The 25612-nt window shown below is 43.6% G+C and overlaps 1 protein-coding gene across 3 annotated transcripts in view; it reads right to left on the bottom strand.

Annotated features, from left to right (window-relative positions):
- The window catches only part of LOC101954165 (T-cell surface antigen CD2-like), a 42783-nt gene that overhangs the window by 9145 nt on the left and 8026 nt on the right, over window positions 1–25612 (bottom strand). For 2 of the 3 annotated variants that reach the window (XM_065575191.1, XM_065575190.1), the window contains exons 2-5: window positions 23581–23706; window positions 21195–21299; window positions 7214–7516; window positions 2099–2359 (exon numbers count right to left, since the gene is read on the bottom strand). In XM_065575191.1, coding sequence (XP_065431263.1) covers window positions 2099–2359; window positions 7214–7516; window positions 21195–21213 — 583 coding nt within the window. In that variant the 5' untranslated portion in view covers window positions 21214–21299; window positions 23581–23706. Of the gene's footprint in view, window positions 1–2098; window positions 2360–7213; window positions 7517–11367; window positions 16331–21194; window positions 21300–23580; window positions 23707–25612 lie in introns of those variants that run through there. The other variant, XM_005313341.5, reaches the window with a different exon arrangement.

The raw sequence follows: 25612 nt of genomic DNA, 5'->3' as shown, positions 1-25612 counted from the left end.
ACTGATCTAGATTATAAACTCACTGGGGTAGGGTCAATGGGCCAAATTCTCTGCTTGGGTAACTTCATTGAAGCCAAAGGAGTTAATTCTGTAGAGAATTTGACTCCATATCTTCAACCGTATACTATACAGCATGTCGTGCAGAGTCACTGGGCAACGGATATTAAATAGTATCTAATCTAATAATAGATTTAACCTTTGGGATCTCTCATTTAGATTATATGATTCTTTTGTAATAGCTGTAAATGCCCAGTTCTGCTGCTGGTAAAACTATGGGGGTAAAGCCTGCAGCACTGTTCCTGTTGTAATAAGTATGTAGGTTTCTACCACCTGATTGTCAATTTTACTTATGTTACTGTTAAACTGCTTGGTGTCTGAAGGTGCCAGATGCCCAGATTAATAGGTCAAAGGGAACATGTGAGAGTTAATTGCATAAATGGAGATTCCTACACTATAAAGCCAGCAGGGACCATTGTGATCATCTAGTCGGACTTCCTGAATAACACAGGCCACAGGACTTCACCGCAGATGGGAAGCCACCAAAGCTGTTCAGATATTACTTTTAAAAGACTAAAAATAACACATAGGTAATAAAATTTAGTTTTTAAACAATTTTTCTATTGACGCTGTAGATTATTAAAAGTGAAAGGATTTTGGAGATCTGATTAATTTTTCATTCGTTGACTTCTTGCATTTCACCCAAGTTGGACAATTAAAGAAAAGACTGGTCAGTTTCAGGTGTGTTTCACTGACTGCACACTAGCCTAGCGCTGCTGGGCTTGCCTCCCCAACACTGCAGGACACTGTTTCAATTCAAACAAAGAAACAAACAAAATTTCCAGTGACTTTTTCCCCCTCTAAAGTTTCATGAAAACATTTCTATGAATAGCAAATTTTATAAAACCTTTTTCCTTTAAGAAAATCTACACCTGAGGCCTAGCCTACTTGATTGCTCATTTAAGCTGATCAACTCCTAAAAGTTTCACAGCTAATTTCCCAAAAGCTCACTGCAAAGGAAGCCCATGCTTTATATGCACATGTTAAATAGCACAATCATGACATCCAGGTTTTTAATCAAAAGAATCCATCCGCCAATGTGGCACCACTGACTTCTTAGATACAAAGGGTGGAAAAGATCAAGACTTCCTTGCATCTAATTCTCCTGTCACTTGGGGCGTGTCTACACTTGAAACGCTACAGCGGCAGAGCTCCACCACCGCAGTAGCATTTCAGCGTGGGCACTACCTATGCTGAAGGGAAAGGTTCTCCCATCGGCATGGGTAGCTAGGTCGATGGAAGAATTCTTCTGTCAACCTAGCGCTGTCTACAGTGGGGGTTAAATCCTCTGAGTGACATAGCTGGGGCAACCTAACTTTTTAAAAACGAGATTGACCTAAATATGTTGCTCGGGGTCATGAAAAGTTTTGTGACTTGAGCACTGTAGTTAAGTCGGCCTAACCTCCAGTGTAGACACGTCTAGGTCGATGGAAGAATTCTTTTGTCAACCTCACTACTGCCTCTCAGAGAGGTGGATTAAATATAGTGATGGAAAAACTCGTCTGTCACTGTAGGAAACATCTACACCATTGCACTACAGTGGCACAGCTGCAGCGCTACAGCTATGCCACTGTACCACCTGTAATGTAGACACAGCCTTACACTGGTGTAAATCCAGAGCAATTCCATTGAAGTCAATGAAGCCACATAGGTGTACTATGTAAATCTGGATTAAGAGAGAGAAGAATCAGGCCCATTCTTGGGAAATGTAGGGTGTTAATGGACATCCTGACCAATTTTCAACTTGGGTAATTTTATTCTACCCAACTAAAATGACCCCTGACGTTGTAATGATCTGTGCAGTGCAATGGATACTGTTGGTGCTGTAGAAATAATGAAGAAGAACAGCTGGGGGGAAAAAAGGGTTTTGTTTTTTGCTTCCTGCTGTGTAGCGCTGCCTAAAACCTACTGCATGTCAATTCCCTCAGTTATTTTATTGGGCTGACACTGGTTTTAGAATCAGCCCCCTGGAGACAGCTGCACATGTGTAACTCTTTGTGGGCTGTGATTAGGTAACCTTTTTGCAATATAGACTTTGTACCTGAACATTTGATTTCCTGATCAGTAGTTTTCATGCTAACGTCATTTTTAACTTCACATTGGAACTTTGCAGTACGGTTTTTGGCCTTGTGTTGATATTCAATCTTCCATATGCCATTTGCATCTGTTGGCTGTCTTTCGAAGAGTGTCTTGTTATTTTGAAGCAAACGTAAAGCAGGTCTGTTCTTCTGTTTCACCTCACATGTCACCTTTATGGACTTTTGTGAACACGTCCATTTGATTTCTGGTTTAGTGACCATTTCTGAAAGAGAATAGAAGAGGCAATCAGTCTGTGAAGATTTCTAATTTTAAAAAGTTCATTGTTAGAACAGGCAAGATCCACAGAATGATACAAAGGAACCTGGAGGGATTTTAGAGGCATGGGCAGAACATAACAAAATGATCCTGTGAAAGGATGTGGGACAAATTAATCTGAAACACAGATATTCAGTGAGAGAGAAAGTGGGAAAGTAGCAATGCCTGAAAAAATAAAGGGGAGAGCGAACAGCAAATTAGACCTGAGTGGGGATGGGATGTGGCAAAAACAAAGAAAAGGCCATCTCAACACTGGTCTGCATATTTGTTTTTTTATAAAAAGTTTAACACCTTTATGACTCATTGTCACTTTCCACGCTGTTCCCTCCCTGCAGATCTGTAGAGTGTTTTTTCTTGAGATAACATTTCATTGTTTATTTACAGAGAGAGGATCCCAGTCCCTTCTCCTATGCTGTTTTGAAACACAGTGGGCCAGATCACTCTAGCTCAGGCTATGTCTACACTGCGCACCTTACAACGGCGGCTGCTGCCGTCGTGCTGTTGTACGGTGCGCTGTGTAGCTGCTCTCCAGGCGACAAAATAAAACCACCCCCAATGAGGGGTGGTAGCTTCAGTGCTGGGAGAGCAGCTCCAGCTGACGAAGCGCTGTCCACACCAGTGCTTTTTGTTGTTAAAACGTTTGCCATTGGAGGAGTGGGGGGTGTTCACACCCTTGAGCCACAACAGTTTTAACAACATTAATTAAGTGCCAGTATAGACAGAGCCTCAGTAGACTGCAGCTCAGGAGCCACAAATGGCTCTTTAATGTGTCTCCTGCAGCTCTTTGCAGCACATGATATTAAAACACTGATTTCAAATCTAAGTTATTAACCAATCAGGATGCTTTTACTGTGTTATTAACCAATTAAGTTATCAACTTGCACTACCTTATTTGCTGTGAGAATACTACATATTATATTATATATACACAAACACACACACACTAAATATTTCCCATCATACTGTTTGAATATGAACAGTACTATAGTAAATGAAACAAGGAATTCACACTACTGTGGCTCTTTTGGGTAATGTTGATCACTAATTTGGCTCCTGAACCACTGAGGTCTGAAGATCACTGCTCTAGTTCATGGAGAACCCCCTCAGGCATGGCCGAAGGGAGGAGCAAACTACCAGTTTCCCCCTGCAAGATTTTTGCTGCATCATCCCATCTGGTAGGAGGAGTTAGGGGATCCTGCAGACTTGGGAGACTGCAAACCCTCCCAACGACTCTGCTCTCAGGGGTCCATGGACACAGGAACTCTATTCCATCCATACAGAGCCTGGAGTCAACTTGCAGGCTCCACTAACCACCTCCCTCTCTGTTTCCGGAGCAGAGTTGGCACTAGCTGAAATGGCTGCTCATTAGCAACCAGGGAGAGGACCCAGAGCTGTATCTATATTACCTTGCTCAAAGATGTAACACTTCCCGCCTAGATCTGTGTGTGGAAAACTGAGCTCAGAGCAGGGGGAAGAGCCAAGGAGAGCAAATCATCAACTGCTGTTCTATCTCCACCCACAAATACCTCAGATACTACGCAGGTTCTCAGACACCAAGGTGGTTGGTTGGCCTGTAGGGAGACCACAGTATTTCCTCTCTTCCATACAGGAGGCCATCAGTCCAATGTAAGCAAACACACATTGCAGTTACTATGGGAGAGAAGCTATGCTATGCAGGGAGGACTTACACGAAGGCTTTACGTCATAGAGCAAAGAGGCAATAGTCTCCTTCTATGCAGCTCTGGCATGACTGCATCTGCAACTTTGCATTCAGCGTTGGGCACCAGAAAGACTGGAAAAGCTAGGTCAGTAAAAATAATAATAATAAAAAAAAATACATCCCTGTCTGCCATAGCTATGATGGTATAAATGTATAGCCCAGGTCTTCGCCACATTGCTTAACGCACTGCTGGAACGTGTTCAGATACAACAGTGATGACTACAGTAGAAGAACATAGACTAGACTAGACATCGTCTTAGTACTACAGAGGCAATGAAGCTATGAATAAGCTGGTTTCGGTTTCCTATTATGCACAGTGAATTGGTAATGGAGCTCCCCTTGAGGAATCTCTATTACTGGCAATGGTACATGAGCCAGAAAGAGCCCACCCTGATTCTGAGTCCAGGTTGACGTTTCAGGCACATCAGTTGCGGGGGCGGGGAGGGGGGGGAAGAGCAAGAGAAGCAACTTTTTACTTTTACACTGAGCAAATCAGTCATTGCAAAAAGCCTGGAAACCCTCAGTGCTAGTTTACACTCAGTCATTTTTCAGAGTACTTCACTTCAACTATTGAGCAAACGCTGTAATCCATCTATTGAATACAGTGTATGTGCAAAGTATGGCCCTGGTCCTGCTAACACTGAAGCAATTGCTCAGGGCTGGATAAACACTATTCATCGATTTTAGGGCCAAAAGGGACCATAGTGATCATCTAGTCTGACCTCCTGTATAAATAGAATTTCACCCAGTAATTTCTGCATCAAGCCCATAAATTCTGTTTGAGCGAGCACATACACCACTACCTCGATATAACGCGACCTGATATAACACAAATTCGGATAGAACGCGGTAAAGCAGTGCTCCGGGGGGGCGGGGCTGCGCACTCTGGTGGATCAAAGCAAGTTCAATATAATGCATTTTCACCTATAACGCGGTAAGATTTTTTGGCTCCCAAGGACAGCGTTATATCGGGGTAGAGGTGTATTTCAGAAAGACATCCAGTCTTGAAACATTCTAGACACTATGGACAGATGCCTAGGGTCCTGATTTCTAGATTCACACGATGATGCTAAAAACTAAGCTTTTACTTTTAAAAAATAATTATGTTATCTATCTGACCCTAATGGCCATCATATCACTGCACCTCACATCACTAATGGATTTTATCCTCCCAATACTCCTAAGAGCTACATCCCCATTTCACAGTTGGGAAACTGAGGCACAGGATAGATTAAGTCACTTGACCAAGGTCACACAGGAAGCCAGTGGCTGAGCTAGAAATTCTACCCCAATCCAATGTCTTAACCTGTAAACCTTGAAAAACATGACCCAAGTATAACAGGTTTCAGAATGGTGGCCGTGTAAGTCTGGATCAGCAAAAACAACGAGGAGTCCTTGTGGCACATTAGAGACTAACAAATTTATTTGGGCATAAGCTTTCGTGGGCTAGAACCCACTTCATCAGTATAACAGATATACTGATACCTCCCTGAGTCAGCAGGCAGTCTGTAACAATAGCTCACAGGGGTGTTGATTTGAGAGTGGTCACCCCTTCAGGGCTTTGCTAGGGCAGTGGCAGCAGGTGTCCACACACAATTTGAGAGGGTGGATCTCCCCACCAGAGAGTTTGTCATTCATGCTGTCAAAGATATCTGAGTTGACACTGGTCACCTCCATCTAAATAGCAATTATCCCGATAAAGAAAAACTTTTAAAACATTAAAGATATCTGTATTTTTTTCCTTCAGCTTATAAGTCAAGTTAGTAGAAAATCAGGAATGAATGTCATAATAATTTTTTAAAATTCAGCTCGTGTTTCTTTTCTTTAAAATATTTTAAATGTCATCAAAATCTTGACATTCAGAAAATTCCAATCAGCTGTAATAATTGGTCAATAAACAAACAAAATTCCAAACAGTTCCCCTTTTTTTTAAATTCAAAATTTTGTCAGAATTTCTAAATACAAAAAAATTCAAACCAGCGCTGCTTATAAGGGATGGAACAGATGAACAGGAGACCCAGTTAATTACAAATAAATAGGGGGCCAGTTACTGAATCATTTACTAATTGTCAGGCTTCAAATGCAGCAGTTCAACATTAATGCAGGATGTAAACATGCAAGCAAGCTGGTAGGCTCAAAAGCAAGTCATGAGAACCAAGTACTGTCGAAGGAAAATCTTCATGTTACAGAAATTTGTGCAAAATCTCAGGCTTTTTTCAGCAGCCTCCTGTTTTAGGAGACTGCCTAAGTATTCCAAATGTACCGAGCACGGTTCTGCTCCACATCACACTGGTCAAACCACCTAAAGGTACCAGTTCCTTGAATGGCTGCTTAAGAAAGGTTTCACTGTCTGTTGTGAAATCAGGGCTTGAACTGGGCAGGAGCACGCATACCAGCACTCTCCTGAGCTGTCTTTTTAGGCTCCAAAATGTGGGCCTTATGGAGAAGAACACAAGCTTAAGGAGCCTAGCGGAGCCCAGGGGTATATTTGAACCCCAGTTAGGGGAGCCGAGCCCAGCAGAGTGTGCAAACCGTTTAAAAATCTCCACAATCCATCGTGAATGGCATCTCATTTTGATGTCTCAAGTGGGTTATTAATTTGTGGGAGGAGTTTGGAAGGGTCCTACCACCATTTTTTCCCCCAAGTTAGACCCCAGCCTCCCAAATGTATATATAAACATTAGGGGTTCTGGATATTTTGAGTGGCAAAAGAAAAGGCTCAGTGTGACCTGAGATAACATCTTCCATTGTTCATCGATACCAGTGCAGGTTTGTTTGCTCGACAGATTTCATGGCTGATGTGAGAGAGAAGAAATCAGACAGCAGAGGGACTAAGCAGCAGGAATAGAGGGAAAGAAGGGAACAGGGACACTCACCTGGAAAGAAAGGAAAAGGAGGAACCCACCCAGGAACAGAGAAAGGGAATAGATGCAGAAGAGCTAACCCTTCAATGAAAAGGAGCCCACTCAGCAAAGTTAGAGACCACAAGGAAACGGAATGGAGACCCATTCAGCAGAAGAAGAGAATGGGAACAAGGGGGCTCACCCAGCTATGGTGGGAGGGACATGGAAGGTGACTCACCCTGAACGCTCAGAATTAAGTTCTCCTCCACTTGCAGACTTCCCGTGTCATTGTACACGGTCACTTTGTAATTTCCACTGTCCTCTTCCACCAGGTGGTCTATTTTCAGGGTTCCATTGGGGAACTGTTCATACTTTTCCTTATCCTTGTAATATTTCACGACAGAACCTTTGCCTTTCGTGAGAGGTAATATATTTTTGAGCCATGATACTTCCTGTTGCTGTTCCACTTTGAAATCAGGAATGTTCAAGAAAACAGAATCATTCCGAATACCATACACTTTAGGGGCTTTGTCTGTAGACCCTTCAAAACAGAGGAAGAACAATACAGCCCAATTAGTGTCTGTCCAAAGCATCTATGGATGAGAGTTAACAGTAGACACTGCAGCATTAAATAACTTGGTCACAAAGTTAATCTCCCACTTTTCCCTTATTTCCCAAACCACTCCTCATTGATAAGGGTGGGCATTTATATAGCGGCTTTCATCTCAGACCCTCAGCGATTTCTGAAAAATTAGCCTCCTTTAATGTGTCTTGAGTTGAACACTGAAAATCATTAGTCACTTTTCAAAATCTTGGCGTAAGCAACTTGCCTGAGGTCACACAGTGAATGAGTGACAGAGGTGGGAGTAAGACCCAGAGGTCCTCCTTCCCGCATGGCTGTGACCACAGGATACACTCCCTCCCTCCCTCCCAGAGCTCTCTTTCATAGGTACTATCACCTGATAAACACAGGCCCAAAGGCAGGTTTTTCCCCTCTTTTCAGGTCACCTTTGACTTCAGTTCCCTTTGTGCAAAACGGATAATACCCAGTTCACAAGGGTGCTACTGCAAGTGGTTGTTCAGCACCTGAAGATGTTATCTGTCACATAAGGGCTAAATATTGGTATTATTAAGAAAGGTAAAGGCTGTTTAGCCTTATTCATGTTGTTACATATAAAGAAGCATTTATCTTCCCATGGTATGTTCTGTCACAAGATCTCATGTCCATTTATCTCAAACTAAATCTAAATCTAAAAATCACAGCCTCTGAATAGTAATAGCAGATTGGGTTTTTAGAGCACAGATTTTGCCTGAAGGTGACTTCAAATGAGAAGCTGACTCCACACAAACATTTGTGTAGATTCTTAGTCCGTACCGCATAAGCAAGTTGATAAATAATATTGAAACTATCAGACAGGTTAAATACATGCTTGTAAGTTTCGAATAAAATAAATTAATTAACAGCAAAACTTTCAATCTTCCATTTGCTAAATTAATTCCACTCTAATCTATGGGATAAAGCTATACTGGTAGGCATGGTGAGCTATGCTGAATTATTTTTACACAGTGTAAGTTCTTTTCCCCATAGAGAGAAACTAGGTTTATAAATCTTTTATTATAATATATAATCCTTTATTATAAAATTTTCATTAGATCTAGGATACAATAAAATACATCACAGCGAGGAAAACTGAAAACTAATTGCTGCTTTGTGTAATAGTAATATTGGAGTCAAATCAAAAAAATTAGACACTCATGCTTGTGCAGCAAAATAATTATTCGAGAAATCAGAGAGAGACGGCCCATTAGAGCCTGTGAGAGGATGAAGAGTTTCATGCAATGCATTCGCCAGCCCAAAGGGAAGCTATTATTGAGCTATCAAGTTTCTTAAAAAGCATTCAACATTTCTAAGGGAACAGTCTGAAATCACTCACTCTTGGAAGTGTAACTATTTTAATAATATTCGTTCGCCCAGTAAGTGTTAACAGGAGCACCAAAGCCCTTTGTAAAACCTGCAGCATTTTTGACAAAGAAAAAAAATGTAATTCAGATACTTGCTACTCCTCAGAATTACTCCCAGATATTTAGAATTATTGCTACTCATTATTATTTGCATTGCATATTCTATCATTTATATTTTGCATGTGTAGATGAGGGAAAAGTTGATCAAAATCCTGAGGAAGGAAAGCTCAATAGTATTTTGACAGACAATCCTGATAGGTCTTTAAAAGTTTGCTTGGTCTCCCGAATCATTGGAACAGAAGTCTGAGCATCCCAAACAAACAACACTAAGTCCTCTGTATAGACAATGAAACAATATTTGTTGACAGTGCCAACTGAAATACTCTGCAAAGGACAGAGCGATCAGAGTTTAGCTACAAACTGCTCAGATTGCCGTCACAAAGAGGATGGGATGATTCATGTGTGGTGAACTAAAAGGAGCTACACTGATAATACTTTACCCATCTGAGAAAAAAAGTATTCACTTTTAAAGTTTCAAACATTTTAAATAAATAGACTCTTGATTTCCTTGAATGGCTCTGTTTTAAGTCCATAGCAAGAATATATTCCTTATTTATCTAGTCCTTGTACATAGAAAACATTAAACAACCATCATAAATGATCTACTGTTGGATTTATTCCAGTCATTCATGAATGGTTCTTGTGTACTGAATCTACTACGACTTGTTCTAATCTATAAGCCAAAATTGCAGCTAAATTTTTAGATCAAAGTTTTAAAAAATAATTGCTATAACTAGAAATAACAACAATATGTATGTACCTAATGTAACTTACAACCTAGACCGACCCCACCCTACCAGATGATCATTTGTATTTATCCCCCTTTCTGTTAATATTCCTGTGCAAAAAATACTTGCACTGTCAACAGTTCTGTTTCCCTTTAATAAAATGTTCGTTACTAGAAAAGAGCAATGGGTCTACACAGTGAAGTCGCTCTTGAAGAGGGTTACGAAAAAAATGCAACAGCTTCATTGAGGGCAGTAGGAAAAACTCCATGCAGACACTTACCTATATTAATACATTAAGTTAATTAATACATTAATACCTTGCATCTGAAGAAGTGAGGTTCTTACCCACGAAAGCTTATGCTCCCAATACTTCTGTTAGTCTCAAAGGTGCCACAGGACCCTCTGTTGCTTTTTACAGATTCAGACTAACACGGCTACCCCTCTGATACTATATTAATACGTGTCAGATAAAGGATTGTTAACTTGAAGCTAAAACTGTTTACAAGGTATTATTATAATTTTAATAGCAAGCTCAGGTCGTGGGTCCCCCCAGACTGAAAGCGAAATAAAATAATAATAGCCAAGAGATCTTACGGCACTTTGCAAAGTAAGGCAGATACCATTATCTCCATTTTACCAATGGGAAAAGTGAGGCCATGTGCTTAACAGTGGGGACTCGATTCTACAAGGAGCTGAGCACTCTGCCCCCAACAGCAAAGCATTTGAATACATGCTTCAACTAAGCACGTGAATAGTTCTTTTGAAGTCAGTGGGACTACTCGCATGCTGAAAGTGAAGCATGTATTTAAGAGCTCTGCCTGGACTGGGGACAGAGTGCTGACAACTTTGCAGGATCAAGCTCTAAGAGTTTTAGGGTGAAATCCTGACTCTATTAAAGTCAATGGCCAAGGATCGGGGCCAGGATTTTACCCTAAAAGGTCCCATTGCCAGTTCCCCAAATATCTGATCTTCGCAGCTTCATAAGGGCTCGCTACCATTCAGAGGGTTGTGGAACGCTCTTTAAAGGATTTATTTGCACTGCACTTGCTCTGGCAATAGCGATCGTTCTTCTAGAGACAAGAAGCCAAATTCATCTCTGATTTTAGTAGAGTTAAACCAGGGAAGAATGTGGCCCATGATATTTAAAAAAGATCCAAGGATTTTTATCAGATCATCCATCTTGCCCCAAGTTTCACTATTTAGCTTTAAGTAGAAGATGTGTGGCAGGGATGGGATCAGTCACATTTAATTTTGCTTACACATTTCTATATTAAAAGCACTATTAAAGGAATAATCTAAAACATACTGGTAATAACTTGCTCCTCAACTATAACTGAGTCAGGGGAGAGGCTTAAAATGTGCAATGTGGACAAGACCACCCCAAATTCTCATAACTGGGTGAAACCTGGGACAGTGCAGTTATAGGTCCCATCCACCTTGAAAATTATAGCCTTATTGGAACTGGATCCCAGAGTCAATTATCATTGTGACATAGATGGGCCTAATTCAGCACCCTGTTAAGATATCCATCACCCTTGTCTGGGTACAAGAAATGGGTGTTACTCTACCACAGTTTTAAATGCTTTAAGTGCAATTTTAAGCAAAGCCAGCCTGAAAGAGCAAAAAGCTGGTGCAAACTCACCTTTTACACAGGAGAATAAAACCACCAGGCACTTGGCTAGAAAAATCCCCCTAAAGTTCATTTTCAAAATCGTATCTTCAAACTGTCCCAGCACGAAGAAAGCTCCTGGCCAGTGAGATGAAGTTCTACTTCTGATCAGCAGCCTTTTGGTGTGTCAGCACAGCCCTGGCACCTCTTGTCTCCTCCTCCTCTTGCTCACCGTAACATTTGCATTTCGGTCACACACACGAGCAGAGTGGAACTGCTTCTCGGACCATTGTTTTACCCAGGGTTGAGGAACAACTTGCAGGGATTTAGGAAAGTGCAAGCCTCAAATATCAGAATTTCCCCCCAATTTTGTCCCAACTTGAGAACAGAACCTGAGCCACATGTTTCTTTGATGTTCAGCTAAGGACCTTGACCTCTACATCCATGTCCCAGAAGAAGGGATGTGGGGAAGTCTTACTATTCTCCTGCTGCCACATTTAACCGGCCTTGGGAGGTCTTGTTGGGTGAGAAAGAAAGATCACCCTCCAGGGTCTTCAGGGACTAGCTGACAGGTTTAAGAAGTAGCTGAGGTCTGCTGAGAGGAGGTGTGTTATGTAGATAGCATAAACACCTCCTTTGAAAGCTTTAGATTAGCTTCACACAAACATTTGAACTTTGAGGGGCTTTTGAACTGAAACTGAACTCCAGGCTTAGTGAGGTTCACCCGTAATTAGCAGTACTGTGCAAACACACAGGTGTTTCAAACCCCTCTTGAGCATTTAGGAAGGAGTCTGCTGGGAAAGACACAAGGAGCCCTATGGAGCATGGGAAGAGTGCAGTGCCTCATTCTCCCCCAGGATTTGGTCTCCGGGGCTGCTATGTTGAAAAGAGGGTGTCTGGGGCCAACAGGGGATAAGACGTTAAGAAAGCTCCTGTTCCCTGTTACAGCATTAAACAGTTAGGTGTGGTGTGGGGTTTAGTGTCAAGTTGTTATTGGCTTATTCCCTTTGCATCAGCCACCATTACAAATTTTTGTAAAAGGCACAGAAAAAGGAAGGAAAAATCCATTAAAGCATTTCACATGTAAAGTATGAGGGCAGGTCTACACTTGAAACGCTGCTTCGGAACAGTTAATCCACCTCCGCGAGAGGCGGTAGCTATGTTGAGGGGAGAAACTCTGCGGCTGACACAGCGCTGTCTGCACCAGCACTTACGTCAGCATAACTTCGTTGCTCAGGAGTGGGGATTTTTTATACCCCTGAGCGATGTATTTATACCAAAGTAATGCCGTAGTGTAGACCTGGCCTTATGTGAGGCTTTTGTTTTAACAGTATCCCTTATTCCCTTTCCCTTTAGCTGTACCTAGTTTTTATAAGGAAAACTCCCTGTCTGACAGTCTTTTAGATGGTGTCAACGATGGTAACAATGTCCTTTTGGGGAAAAGGAGGAAAAGTTAGTTGAAATGGGCTGGAGCTGCTGAAGGAATCTGATCCTGCTTCCTTCAAAACAAAACCAGACTAACACATACACACAAAAGGGGAGAGAAAAGAACAGAAAAATATAGAAAATGCGGCTTCTGTCTCGGGTGTTGACTTTCCCTTACAACATGGCTACTGGGGGAAAAATGGCACAGCACAGAGTCTTATCAGCTACTCAGGACCTGGCAGACTTGTACCAGTATCAGGCAGTTTAAAGCTTTGCTGTTAGCTACCTTTATGATCACAGGCTCACAGCAGTATTGCAAAGGGTGGAGCTGTCTTGGATGATTAAGATAGGCAGTGTTATTAGGCAAAAGAGAGAGAGGCAAAAGAGAGAGAGGAAAGGAGAAGTGTGCGGGGGTGGGGGGAGAAGGAAAAAGGACATGTGTGGGAGGGAGTATGACAGCAAGAATCAAAGTCTCATATTCCAGGTAGCGTTTGGGATCTAGATGAAGTCGGGGTGTAAGGTCGGAGGCCTTTTTCTGCAGCCATATTAGGAGAGAAGCAGCCATGATCCAAGAAGCAGAAAGTCACATCCTCACATTCCATCTACATTACATTGAAACAATGCAATATTGGGCTGTTAAGAAGGCCATCCTGTCCTAATAGCACTCACCATCCCCAGATAAAGAATCAGATCTTAAGAGGTTTAAAGAAAACCTTGTTTGACATCATTCTGTCTGGCAAGGAATCACTTAGCAGTTATAGGTGTGAAATCTCTACTTCTTTATTGTTTTCCTTTATAGTCCCTGCTTCTCTATTGCTTATCTGTATGGTTTCTATCTGGTTCTTTGATTGTTTCTGTTTGCTACGTAACCAATTTTTCAAGGTGTAAATCAACTAAGATGGTGGGGTATGATTGGGTGACGAATTGTTTTGCAATATGTTCGGATTGGTCAAAGAATTATTTTGTAATTCTTTAGTAAAATGATCGGTTAAGGTACAGCTAAGTAGGTCTCCAGTTTCACTATATAAACTAGGGTCCCAAAGGAAGTTCTTTGGAACCAACTCCAGGACACAGCCCAAGATCAGAACTGCCAGACCTTAGCAACCTGCTAACTATAGCGTGAGAAGCGGGATTCCATGAATGACCTGATCCTGACTGGCCAGCAGGAAAAGTTTGTCTGCCTTATTGGGAGTGGTGAGCATTGTATGCTTAGTGTGTGTATTCTATTTTGGTGATTGTTAATAAATAGAGGTTAGGAATATTACTGTGTAAGGTTCTTTCACTGGTAAAAGACCCCACAAACCCACAGAATGTAAGATTACACCTTGAGCCCACAGAAGGATAAAGGTGGGTGCCCTAGAGTGTGCAGGGAACAATGGAGGTGGCGATGTCATGTGGTTCCTGCTTTCTGTCCTAGTCTGGTCAGAGCAGGGAAAGGAAGACCCAACAGTGTCACAGTAGACAAAGACCCAACAGGGTCCCAGGTGACAATGTGGCTGGCAGATATGATGGTGAAGCTCATTCCTTCCAGTTCACCTGTCCCCCTTCTTCCCCCAAATGGACAACATCCAAGAAGGGAGGGCAACTGCACACCATTAACGTTACCAATCAAAACAATTATAAATATTTCCTGCCATTATTAGACTCCTTTAGCTTATTGTCATGCCTACCTATGATTTTACCAGGAGCCTTGGAGACCCCATAGGACAGCTGTTTTATCCTAAACAATCCAGTTTGGGCCAACTATTTCCCTTCAACTTTTGCTGATTTTCATAAACAATCTTATGTAACTGGCTGAGCTAAACTTATGTTACCTTGGACAACTTAAAGTACAGGCCTCTGCACTACAGGGCCCTGCTGGGTCTCAGAGCATCTCATCTTCTGGACATACCACCCACTAGAGAAACCACTTGCTGCTCCTGCAGCTCTAGCAGACAGGCAAGAGGGGGGAAAAACAAATAAAAAAAACACCAAACACCGCAGAAACACTGCCCTGGCCTAAACCAAGCAGCACCTATGTAGTTTAGGCCAGCAGTCCCCAAACTTTTAAGGGTCGCACACCCTGCTTACCCTTCTCCATGCCACCCCCCACCCCCACCCCAAGCCGAGGTCAGGAGTTGGGATTTGGCTCAGGGGGAGGGAGAGGGACGTGGAAAAGGGTAATGGGGCCAAGGCTGGGGCCGCAGCTAGGGGTGGGTCTGGGGTTAATGCTGCAGCCATGGGCCGTAGCTGGCGGCAGGGGCAGAGCCACAGCCGGGCTGCAGTGGGGGCTGGTAGCTGGCCCCATGGCCAGGTGCAGCTGCACTCCTGGCCTTGTCCCCAGCCTCGGCCCTGGACTGGAAACAGAGCTGTGGCCAGGTGCGTGCAGGGCTGGGAGTCGGGGATGTGGCAGGGGGCTAGACTGGAGCAGAGTTGGGGGTGAGGAGAGCTGGATGGCACTTCCTTCCTGCCCCCATGGAGGCTGGCCAGGCCCTTCCGTGCCCCCTGGATGGTCCTCCATGCCCACCTATGGGGGCACACCCCACACTTTGGGGACCTCTGGTTTAGGCCATGTGTTTGTGCTGGCTGCAGATACCAGCTGCACAACCATCACCTGGGTCAAACCTCAGACTAGCACAATTCAAGTGGTGGGACTAGCATCATATGCAGATACCAGCAGCACTGTCCCTCCCCAAGCTAAACCTGGCACTGACAATACCAGGTAATTATGCTGCCATAGTAGCTCACAGAAGCATTTTTTTTCTTGTTGTATTGTTGGTCTCTCTCATGCTCTACCTAAGTCCCAGTCTGAAGAGCTCACAGCCACTCCCTTGGTTGTCAGGGGGACACTTAGGGTATGTCTATGCTGCAATTGGAGTTGTGTTCTATAATTAGATGTTACCAGCCCAGTAACAAATGTGAACTCCTGGATCACTATAACAGTCTTACCGTGGAGTCACAGACAGTCCCCTTAGGCTCTCCAGTCTATCTTGCCACCCAGGCAAGCTGGACTTAGTGTTAAATGGTCACCTACACCAAAGATCACAAGATATTCAGGTTACTTCCAGCTCCAAGAGGCAGTCGTATACCTCAGATCAATTTGTATCTCAGATCTCACACCAAAGACAACGCCTGTAGCCAATTCTGTAATAAACTAACTAAAGGTTTATTACTTACCTACCTTAGTACATCTTACTACATTAGTATGTTTTGTTTTATTTTCATTATTATCTACTCAGTATTGTTAACTATGTCCCATTAACCATGAGGGTGGGAGTACTGGATGCCAGGACAGTAGCTTCTTGGAACCCAAAACTGAAGCGGCTTGGTTGCTGGTGGCTCTAGCACTGGTGAGAATACAGGGGAGCGCTGACTCTGATAGTCAGGAAGCATGAGTGCAGTCTATAGTGCTACAACGCTTAGCCGGAGGATCTGGTAGACAGGACAGTGAGTCCTGTGCAGGCTCGAGCAGTTGGCTCAGCCCTGCTGACCCATTCTGGATGACCCCGTGGGTTTTGAATTGTTGGAGGACAGTGAGTCCTGCAGGCTAAGACCGGACGACCCGGTGGGCCTTTTGGTATTGGAAAAGACAGTGTCTCTTGGGAAGCTCATTCCGGATGACCTGGTGAGCTGTGATTAAGTAGGCGCCGGCTCTGATAGCTTGGTGAACCTGACTTAAGGAAAACAGATGCCAACCCAAGAGGTTGTGGTGGGCCTGTGAGAGCTGGGAAGCTCGGAGCACACTCCAGTTCAGACAATTGGGTGCTGCTGATTGCTGACTCTGACAGTCAGTAGCGAGTGGGTCTCCCACTAAGGAACTTGGGCAGGCTGTGGTAGGTCAGGCTAGTTCAAAAATGAGATAGAAAACATACAGAGCAGCTGGTTGGACACCAGAGTTAAATAAAAATTCTTTTGAATATGGTGTAAATCATTTCGGAAAACTTAAAAAACCATGGTCAAAGGATTTATTTACCGGGGCAGATGTGAATGACACTATGTAAAAAATGGGAAGAGTTTGTAGTAGCTAGGCCTAGCCTGAGCCACAAGATGCAGAAGAGAGTGTTAATTTATGGTTTAGCAATAGCAGGCAATGAATTAAGCAGGCACTATAGGAAGCAAGGGCAGGAAAACTCCCAATTAAAAGATCTGTAAGCAGGAAAAGATCTGGAAATGGAAAAGCAGGGTAGTAACATGGATGGGTTAACAGCTCAGAATCTAAGCTATGTGACTCAAATCAGTGAACTGGAGCTGCAACTTCAAGAGCTAAGTGCCCCCCTAAACAAAAGGAAAGAGAGAACTATGTATTAGCAATGAAGAACAAAGAATTGCAAGCAGCAGTCCAAGAACTGGTGAAGGAGTTGAAGAGCAGCCAAGGCAGTCACACTGCCTGTAATAGCAAGATTAATAGACTGCAAGAGAAGCTAAAACAAACTCAAGGGATGCTAGCAGCAGTGAGTTTGGACCCATTGAGAGGGTCGGCGTCTGAGACAGACTCGGATACCAAGTAATTCCAGCATCGCACAGCGTGGCCGCTTTAAAGGCATCTGAAAAGCTGATAATGCCAGAGTGGAGCCCAGAAGTAAGAGATTGCCATGAAACACCCCAGTGTATTCGTGACCAACAAGCTGCAGTGTGGCAAAATTGATACAGAGATAATGACTGATGACCCAGACCCTAAGCCATAACGTCAATACAGATACCCTTCCACGGCAGAAGAGGGATTAGAAGAGACCATTGAGACATTGGTAAACCAGGGAGTGCTTGTCGAGACCTCAAGCACATGCAATTCTCCCATCTGGCCAGTCTTGAAGATGTGACGGCTAACAGTTGATTACCACAAGCTAAACAAAGTCACCCCTTGTTTAGCACCAGTGGTGGCAAAATTTAACAAGATCACAACCACCAAAGCCACAGGTGCAAGATGGGTCTCTGTTCTCAACCTGTCCAGTGCGTTTTTCTCTATTCCCATCCACAGATCAGCATGGCATAAGTTTGCTTTTATCTTTAACAACTGGCAGCACACCTTCAGCAGAGTGCCACAAGGCTTCCATAACGCGCCCTCAGATGCCTGACAAAAATGTGGGGACAGTGTGTGAAAAAGACAAAGTTGAGAGTTACGTAGATGACATCTTAATAGCCACAACACCCCAGGAAAACAACTTGAAAATTCTGGATATAAGTTTTGGCAAAATAAAAAGATACGGGATTTTTATAAATCCAACAAAGACGCAGATGGCATTACAGAAAGTCATGTATCTAGGCCCTGAATTAGGAGTACATGGAAGAAGACTGGACATGCAGCGGGTTGAGCTAATATGTAAGCTCCCAGCACCAAGACATTTCTGCTCTTAGATTGTTTCTGGGACTTATTGGTTTTTCAAGAGAATTTGTGGAAAGCTACGCAGAGATTGCTCGTCCTTTATACCAGCTTTTTAAAAAGGGACAAGAATGGGTGTGAGTAGGGTGACCAGACAGCAAATGTGAAAAATCGGGACAGGGGTGGGGGGTAATAGGAGCCTATATAAGAAAAAGGCCCCAAAATCGGGACTGTCCCTATAAAATCGGGACATCTGGTCACCCTAGGTGTGAGGCAAAGAGCAAAAGAAAGCCTTCAACAAACTGAAGCAAGTGCTCACCAAAGCTCCAGCTCTTGCCTACCCAAAACCAGACACCCCGTTTCTATTACAACTGGCGACCACCTAGAGAGGCTTGGGTGCTGTTCTGCTCCAAGACACCGGATGTAGGCCTAAACCCATTGCCTGTGGTTCAAAGGGGCTGAGTGACATTGAGAAACAGTACTCCACCTGTGAAAAGGAAGTCTTAGCCCTGACCTGGGCTTTGAACCATTGGGGTACCTGATAGGCATGTCTCCTGTGGGTCTCAAGATGACTCTCACACCAGTAAAATATATCTTGACAGGCCACATAAAAGAAGAGAGGATATCCAACCCCAGACTGGCAGGGTGGACCCTCAGCTTACTAAACAAGAACATAAAAGTCAACAAAGCACCTCAGTTATTTATTGTTCCATATGCCCTACTGACGCAAGGAGAGGAGCATGAGTGCCCTCTGCCAATGGAAGACCTGAAGCAAGTTATGTCCCCCTTCCAAATAGGCACCACTTATCAAGAAGCAAAAATAAAAGGACTAGATATTTGGGGAGTTGACGGAAGCTGCTTCTATAAGGATGGTAAGCCATGTGCCGGCTATGCAGCTCTGCAGATAAACACTCAGAACATCCTGCAAGGTACCGTAGTGCCTTATTCAGCACACGCTGCCAAGGTGGTTGTGGTATTAGCAGTATTGGATGCAGCTGAACCAGAGGTTAATCTTGTCATGTGCTCCAATTCAGATTGGGTGGTCCGAGCCCTAACTGGATGGATGCCCATCTGGCTTCAGAAAGCCATGACCTGAGCCAATGGAAAACCTGTGGAATACTCAAAATATCTGTTGCATGCATGTAAACTTGTGGAAACTCAAAAAGGTGATACACACCTGTGCAAAGTGAAGGCCCATAGAAAAGAGCAGGCCGAAATTTCAAAATTGAATAATCAGGTGGATGGGCTTTCTAAGCAAGTAGCCCAGATGGGCATGGAACATCTGTGGCCTAAACCGGATCAGAAAGCATATGAAACCCAGCACAGAGATGAAGAAATAAAAAGCCAGCTAGATACTGTGGCGCTGCAAAAGCAAGACAAGGACCTACAAGACTTGTTACAAAAAGAAGATCACCAAGGCTACAATATAGTCAGAAACAAAGTCGGGCTCATAATGGCCTTAAAGAAGGACAATGGCGATACAACACCAGTCTGAGTGGTGCACACATCTGAGAAAAGAATTGATTAGCCTCTCACATAGCCAAGGGCATTTCGGCTCTGAAAAAACTGCAAGTAGGTTGTTGTCAGTATGCTGGTGGGCGGGATTAGTAAAAGATGTGGAACATCATATTCAAAACTGCTTGGCATGTGCAGAGAACAATTCTGACCATAAAGTTAATAAAGGTCCAATGCAGCACCAAAAAATAGCTGGACTGTGGTCGAGGCTCCAAATAGATTATATCAGGCCACTCCCATGCACTGGGTGTGGAAATAAGTACTGCCTCGTGGTGGAGGACTCATTTTCGAAATGGGTCGAAGCATATCCCACACGCAATAACACTGCAATGACTACTACAAAGACCGTATTGGAGCAGACCTTCACAAGATTTGGCCTATCCGAAACTATTGTCTTAGACCAACGTCCACATTTTGTGGGCGAGACCATGAAGCCTCACTGCTAGGCCCTAAATATCCATCAAAAATTCCACATTGTGGGTCAGCCCTTGAGCTCTGGTTTAGTTGAAAGAACTAACTGTGCCATAAAAACAACTCTGCGGAAAAATTGTAACCAATTCGGGGAAGAATTGGGACCAAAAATTACCGTTGGTGTTAATGGCGTTAAGATCGACTATAGCCACTCATGGTTTTACAGCTCACAGGGTGTTGACGAGTTGTGTGATGCATATCCTCAAACAGTGGTGGCTAGGTGGGGTCCCTCCAGATAGCTATCAACTGAGAGTCCTCATGGACCAGTTTATGGAAAAGTTACTGAACAATATTAGTGACATTCAGAAGCAGGTGGCTGTACAACTGAGGTCCAACGCCAGATTCATGGATAAAAGACTAGGGGACACCATTAAACCAATAGAATGGAATATAGGGGTTAGAGTCCTATATAGGTTTTATTCTGACAAAGGGCATGTACTAAGTCCCAAGTGTATGGGTCCTGTTACTATAACTAACAAAGCCAGGCCCACTGTCTATCAGGTGGAACTTAAGGGCAAAAAAGCGAAGGAGCCTCAAATGGTTCCACTCCAGCCAACTGAAAACGTGGAAGAGGTTTGTGACCTAGGGTAACTATATGAAAACATAACCACCTTGTTTTGTTTACTTCCTAGGAACCACAACACCTCAATTGTGCCATATGTTTAATACTTTGTTTGCTCCTGCTTGTAAACATACGTAATATGTTATTAATTAAGGAAGGAGAGCATTGTTTGTGTTATGCAAAGGGAAACCCCAGTGGTAGTAGAAACCTCTCCTATTTGATGTGACTTTGGATCCACCACATCTAGCAGTCATGGTTCCCATAATTGTTTATGCTTATGAAAAGGCACCTTATTGTTTCCTCCTTTGGCAAGAGGAAAAAGGCAATAGTTCTATGATGGCAACAGTGGAAACTAATAGTTCCCAATTAACAGCCTTGGATACAAAGGCAAAGCAGTCTACTTCTGTAAAAAAAGTACGATCATAGTTGCAAATGGAAATTTAAGGATGAACATCTGGAAGAATATTCTAATGTACAAAGGATAAAAAGCTCATTACGGTGTGCATGTATAAAGTCTAATATTCCCTCTCATGTAAAGGTGTCAACAGTTCAAGTAGAAGTTAACATGAATTTGCAATTCCATGAAAGTACCTTGAGCATAAGAACGCATAATCCTTCCAACTCATATTATGCAAGTCTGAGTTGTTACAACAGTACAAAAGCCCATTGTAATTCCTTTCTCAATGCAAATAGTTTCTGTAAACGAGAAAAAAAATGTAATGTTTGTAACCAGCTGCTACGGCATTATTAACATGGAGGTAAATGTAAATGATGCCAGTGTATGGACAGTAAATGGAGTATATGGAGCCCAAGAAAAGGTCCGAGTAACAGTGGTACCAAGGTCGTATGTTAGTAACGTAGGACCAGTGGTAGTGAAGGAGAATAGTAAAAGATTACTCGTAATCAATCCTGTCTACTCTTTAAAAAGAATTACCATGCCTTTGTAAGTAACTCTCACTGACATTGAAGGAAAATGTGCACTTTATACTCAACCCTTAATAAAAGGATGGAATGCCTGGATTCAAAGTGTGTTACCTAAGGAATCATCTAGAGTTAAAAAGAATTTATTAAAAAAAGAAGAACAGGAGTACTTGTGACACCTTAGAGACTAACTAAAAAGAATTTATTGGCCACTGTTATTAGGAGGAGTAGGTACTGGCATTGGTGTTATATACACCATTGATGTGAACATCTTGGCCAATAAAATTGATGCCATGGGACATGATATAGCTTCCTTAAGTCATCCATTAACCTCCTTGTTAACTCAAATAAGCACTCTAGAGTAGAACATTGTTAGAATCCTACCAACTTGGGAAACCTTGCAAGAGCAGGACCATCTTAAAATCATGGATGCCATAGACACTCTGCAGACAAATCTTTCATGGGCTCTTGCAAGTATTCAGGCACAAACTTGGCTGTTAAACATAGCCAGTAACATGCTTAGAGATGGTTTTAGTCACATTATTCCTATGGAATTAAAAAGATACTTTTGGAAAATGCCACAAATAATTTTGAGAGCTCCCACCAAGCGTATTGTAAGGGAGTTAATTTCTCATAGAACTTTGTAGATCAAATAGTTAACACCTATATACTTAACATTATAAATGCGAGTGAGAAATGGATATACCCTCTAATTCCTTTGGGCCTCAACATCAATGGTTCCATGATGAGTCCCATCGACATCCCTAAATGGGTTCATAAAGCTGACAAAGGATATAACAGTGTCAACTTAGATCCGTGCACATGGGAAAAGGCATTGGTTACTCCTGTACATCCGGAGTTATTGAAGGGTCCCATGTTTGTTTAGACTCCAACCAAGGTAAATGCCATTATTGCCTACAGGCCAGTGATAACAATCACTCGGCAATAGTTTTAATTAATGCTAATTGTTTATGAATCCATAACTGGTGTACTGAATTTTTTGTAAAAATTCCTTTTACAAAATAGATCACAATCCCCACAGCAACTTATGTTTATATTCTGTATATACTGTCCAAGGATGTGATATTGACTTCTACTACATAATGCAACCATGCAGAATATTCATGCACATTATGTATTATACAGGGGAGTCGCATCTTATGCGGGGGTTAGGTTCTGAAGTCAGCGCGTAAGGCGAAAATCGCGTATAGTCAAACGCTCATTGAGTGGAATGGCCGGCAGAATCATCCACACTACAAGTACAGTATTTAAATTATTTCTCTTTTTTTTTGCCGAGCGCATATAGTTAAAATCGCGTAAGTTAAATGCGCCTATGATGCGACTCAACTGTACCACCATTTAGAGCCAGTAAATTTAGGAGTTAATATATCTGTGTTAAAGCAGTCGGTGAGACACCCAGACCTAAAGAAGCACTTAAAGGAGTTAGAACACCAGAGCAAAGAAGCGATGCAAACTGTTCACCACTCCTTGCAAAAAAATAGAAACGATCTCAAAGAGAGTACAGTGTGAATCAGCTTTTGCACACTGGTGGGAACATTTATTCTTTAGTCCTACCAGTTATAAGGAAGCGTGGTGTGTGTTAATACATCCGGTTGCAGTAATATTCATTGTACAAATGGGCAGCATGGTTGCTATTATAGCTACAATTTGTTGAGTGAGAAAGAAATTGGCTACCATCAGTAGGAACCAAGGTTATGCCACCATGTAAGCTTACTAATAAGAAATGTGGCAACATGATAGTTAAAAATCATCAAGTCAATTTTGTTTTGCTTAAGTTGTTGTTTGCCTTCCATCTTTGTCCCCTTCTTTATCACTCTGTTAGCACTCTTTTTGACATTTGGCAGGAGCTTGTGGCAGGAAATAGTCACATGACGTGGAATAGTCTGCCCAGCAACGGGAGGTAATAAAAGGACTGTGAGCCCAGCATCAAGAGCTGTCTGCCACAGTGGCAGCCCAGTGCCATTTGCCCGTGAGTATCATCTGTGCCTATGCAACAACTAAAGAAGAAAAGGATTCCAATTTATCTGCCTGTTACCTGTGTTCCTGATCCTGTCCTCGTCATGTCATTGAGCCTGTCCCATGTGCTGTCCCAAAGAGATCCTGAGTGCTGTCTGCCGGTATTCCTTGTGGTTCCTGTCCATGATCCATTCTGTTGATGTCTCTACAAGACATGGTGTTTTACAGTTATTGATTTACTTGTTACCTGCCTATCTTGTTTTGGGGTCCATGGCTTTATGCCAAACATTGGGTGTTAACAGCTGAGTGGTTTTATTAATATTGGTTTAATAAATACTTTTTTATTTCTAGTATACCTGCCTTTCCTTGTATTTTTGAGTCGGACAAATCACCACGGGCGATAGACACGGTTGGGGGAAGGGACCTGTAGAAAGGGGTTCTTTTGTAAACAATAGCTCCCTGGGTTAAAACTAATTAGTTTTAGCTTTCTTCAGTTAACAAAAATGCAGCTGTCATTGGCGTTGAACAAGCAAATTGACACCTACCCCTGGGGGAAGAGGAGTACTTACTGAATCTCTTCCCTATGGGAGCCCAGGCTGTATTGCGTGGGGTCCTGCTAACACCACCCACGTGCCCCATGAGATAGGACAGGATTGCGGTACTGGTTAACTAGAAGCTCTGTTATTGACAGGAACTGGAAACTGCATATGTCATTGGAACAGGCACCTGCAAAAACAAGCCTTCCCTGACACAATGGAAAGAAAGCCATGTGGGCTTTTAACTCAGCTTCCTGGCAGAGGGTAAGTGGGGGAAGGGCCTTGCAGTACCTCCCTTAGAAAACAATACTGTCATGTGCTGTAGGGATGGTCCCAAATACAGCACCTTACTACAGCGAGGCTGCTGCGTTTGGGCTTATTACCGCAGTATGTTTAATATAAGGGCAGTGATCAGTATTTAGAAACCCTGAGACAGCTTGCAAAGATGGGGCTCAGTGCCAGGCGTTACAGGAAGAGGGATTGGGAGTTACTGAGGGGGAGGGCTCTAGAAGTTACCAGGTTGGAAGGATCAGATGTTATTGGAGCAGAGATGATGTGTAACTGTTGATGGGGGAGCACAATTGAAAGGCTCTGGGGGGACACATGACTGCCCCATGCATCACCTCACAGGGGGTTTAAATTGTGGGGTGCACCCCTTGAGGGGGCACGGAGTAGCATTTGGGAGGGTTGAGTGGTGATGCCAGGTAGCCTGGGCCAGTGATGCCAGGTGGCTCGGGCCAGCCCCATACAGTGGGGCTTGGGGAGGGAGCGCCACCTCCACCCTCTGACTCACCTTAGGGGCCACCCAGCCTGTCTGGGTTGGGCGGGGGGCACAGCCAAAAACTAATTCAAAAAGGCACCTTTTCCATTTTCCACCCCATCGGACAGGCTGAGTGGCCCACTGGGGTGAGTCAGGGCGTGAAGGTGGCACTCCCTACCCGAGCCCTGCGACATTGCCACTCACCCCCCCCCCCAAATGTTCCTCCACACACCCCCGGGGGGGGGGGGGCACACCCCATACTGTAGTTTGAAAACCTCTGAATGTAGAAGCTTTTGCTAAATGAAAGGCAGGGTCAGCCCCGCTGCAGCGCAAGGGGGGCTGTTTCCCGTGGGCAGAGCCTCTGCTATTGAAGGGGGAGAGCAGCCTCTGCCCTGGGAACAGACAGAGGGTGTTCCCACTGCCTGCTTTGCAGACTTTGAAGCGCGGGGACTCCAGCAGTAAGGAAGGAGAAACAGCCCCATGGAGTGGGATTCAGGGGTGAGGAGAGGGGCTCAGCCCACAGCCAGCCACCCTGCTGCTTCCTCCCCCCCACCCTGATGCTCCACAGACACATGGGGAGTGCCATCGCCAAAGGGAACCTTTGCCTCCTTGCTGCTGGCAAGAGGCAGTCTGAGGCCTTGCCCACCCCCCGCCCCTCCAGCCCTGTGGGCAGAGTCTGCTGTTGCTAAAGGAATGGCAGGAATCTAACGGGGGAGGGAGGAGTTGCATGACCCTGTGTTCACCCCCCACACACATCACCTCTGCATTAGAGTGAGAGTTCGGTCTCTTGCTGGGAGAAGTTCTGGGTGTTACAG

Source organism: Chrysemys picta, chromosome 1 (genome assembly GCF_011386835.1).
Source record: "Chrysemys picta bellii isolate R12L10 chromosome 1, ASM1138683v2, whole genome shotgun sequence".
NCBI classification, from domain to species: Eukaryota; Metazoa; Chordata; order Testudines; family Emydidae; genus Chrysemys; species Chrysemys picta.
The sequence above is the reverse complement of the archived record's forward strand: the minus strand, read 5'-3'. Positions and strand labels throughout refer to the sequence as shown.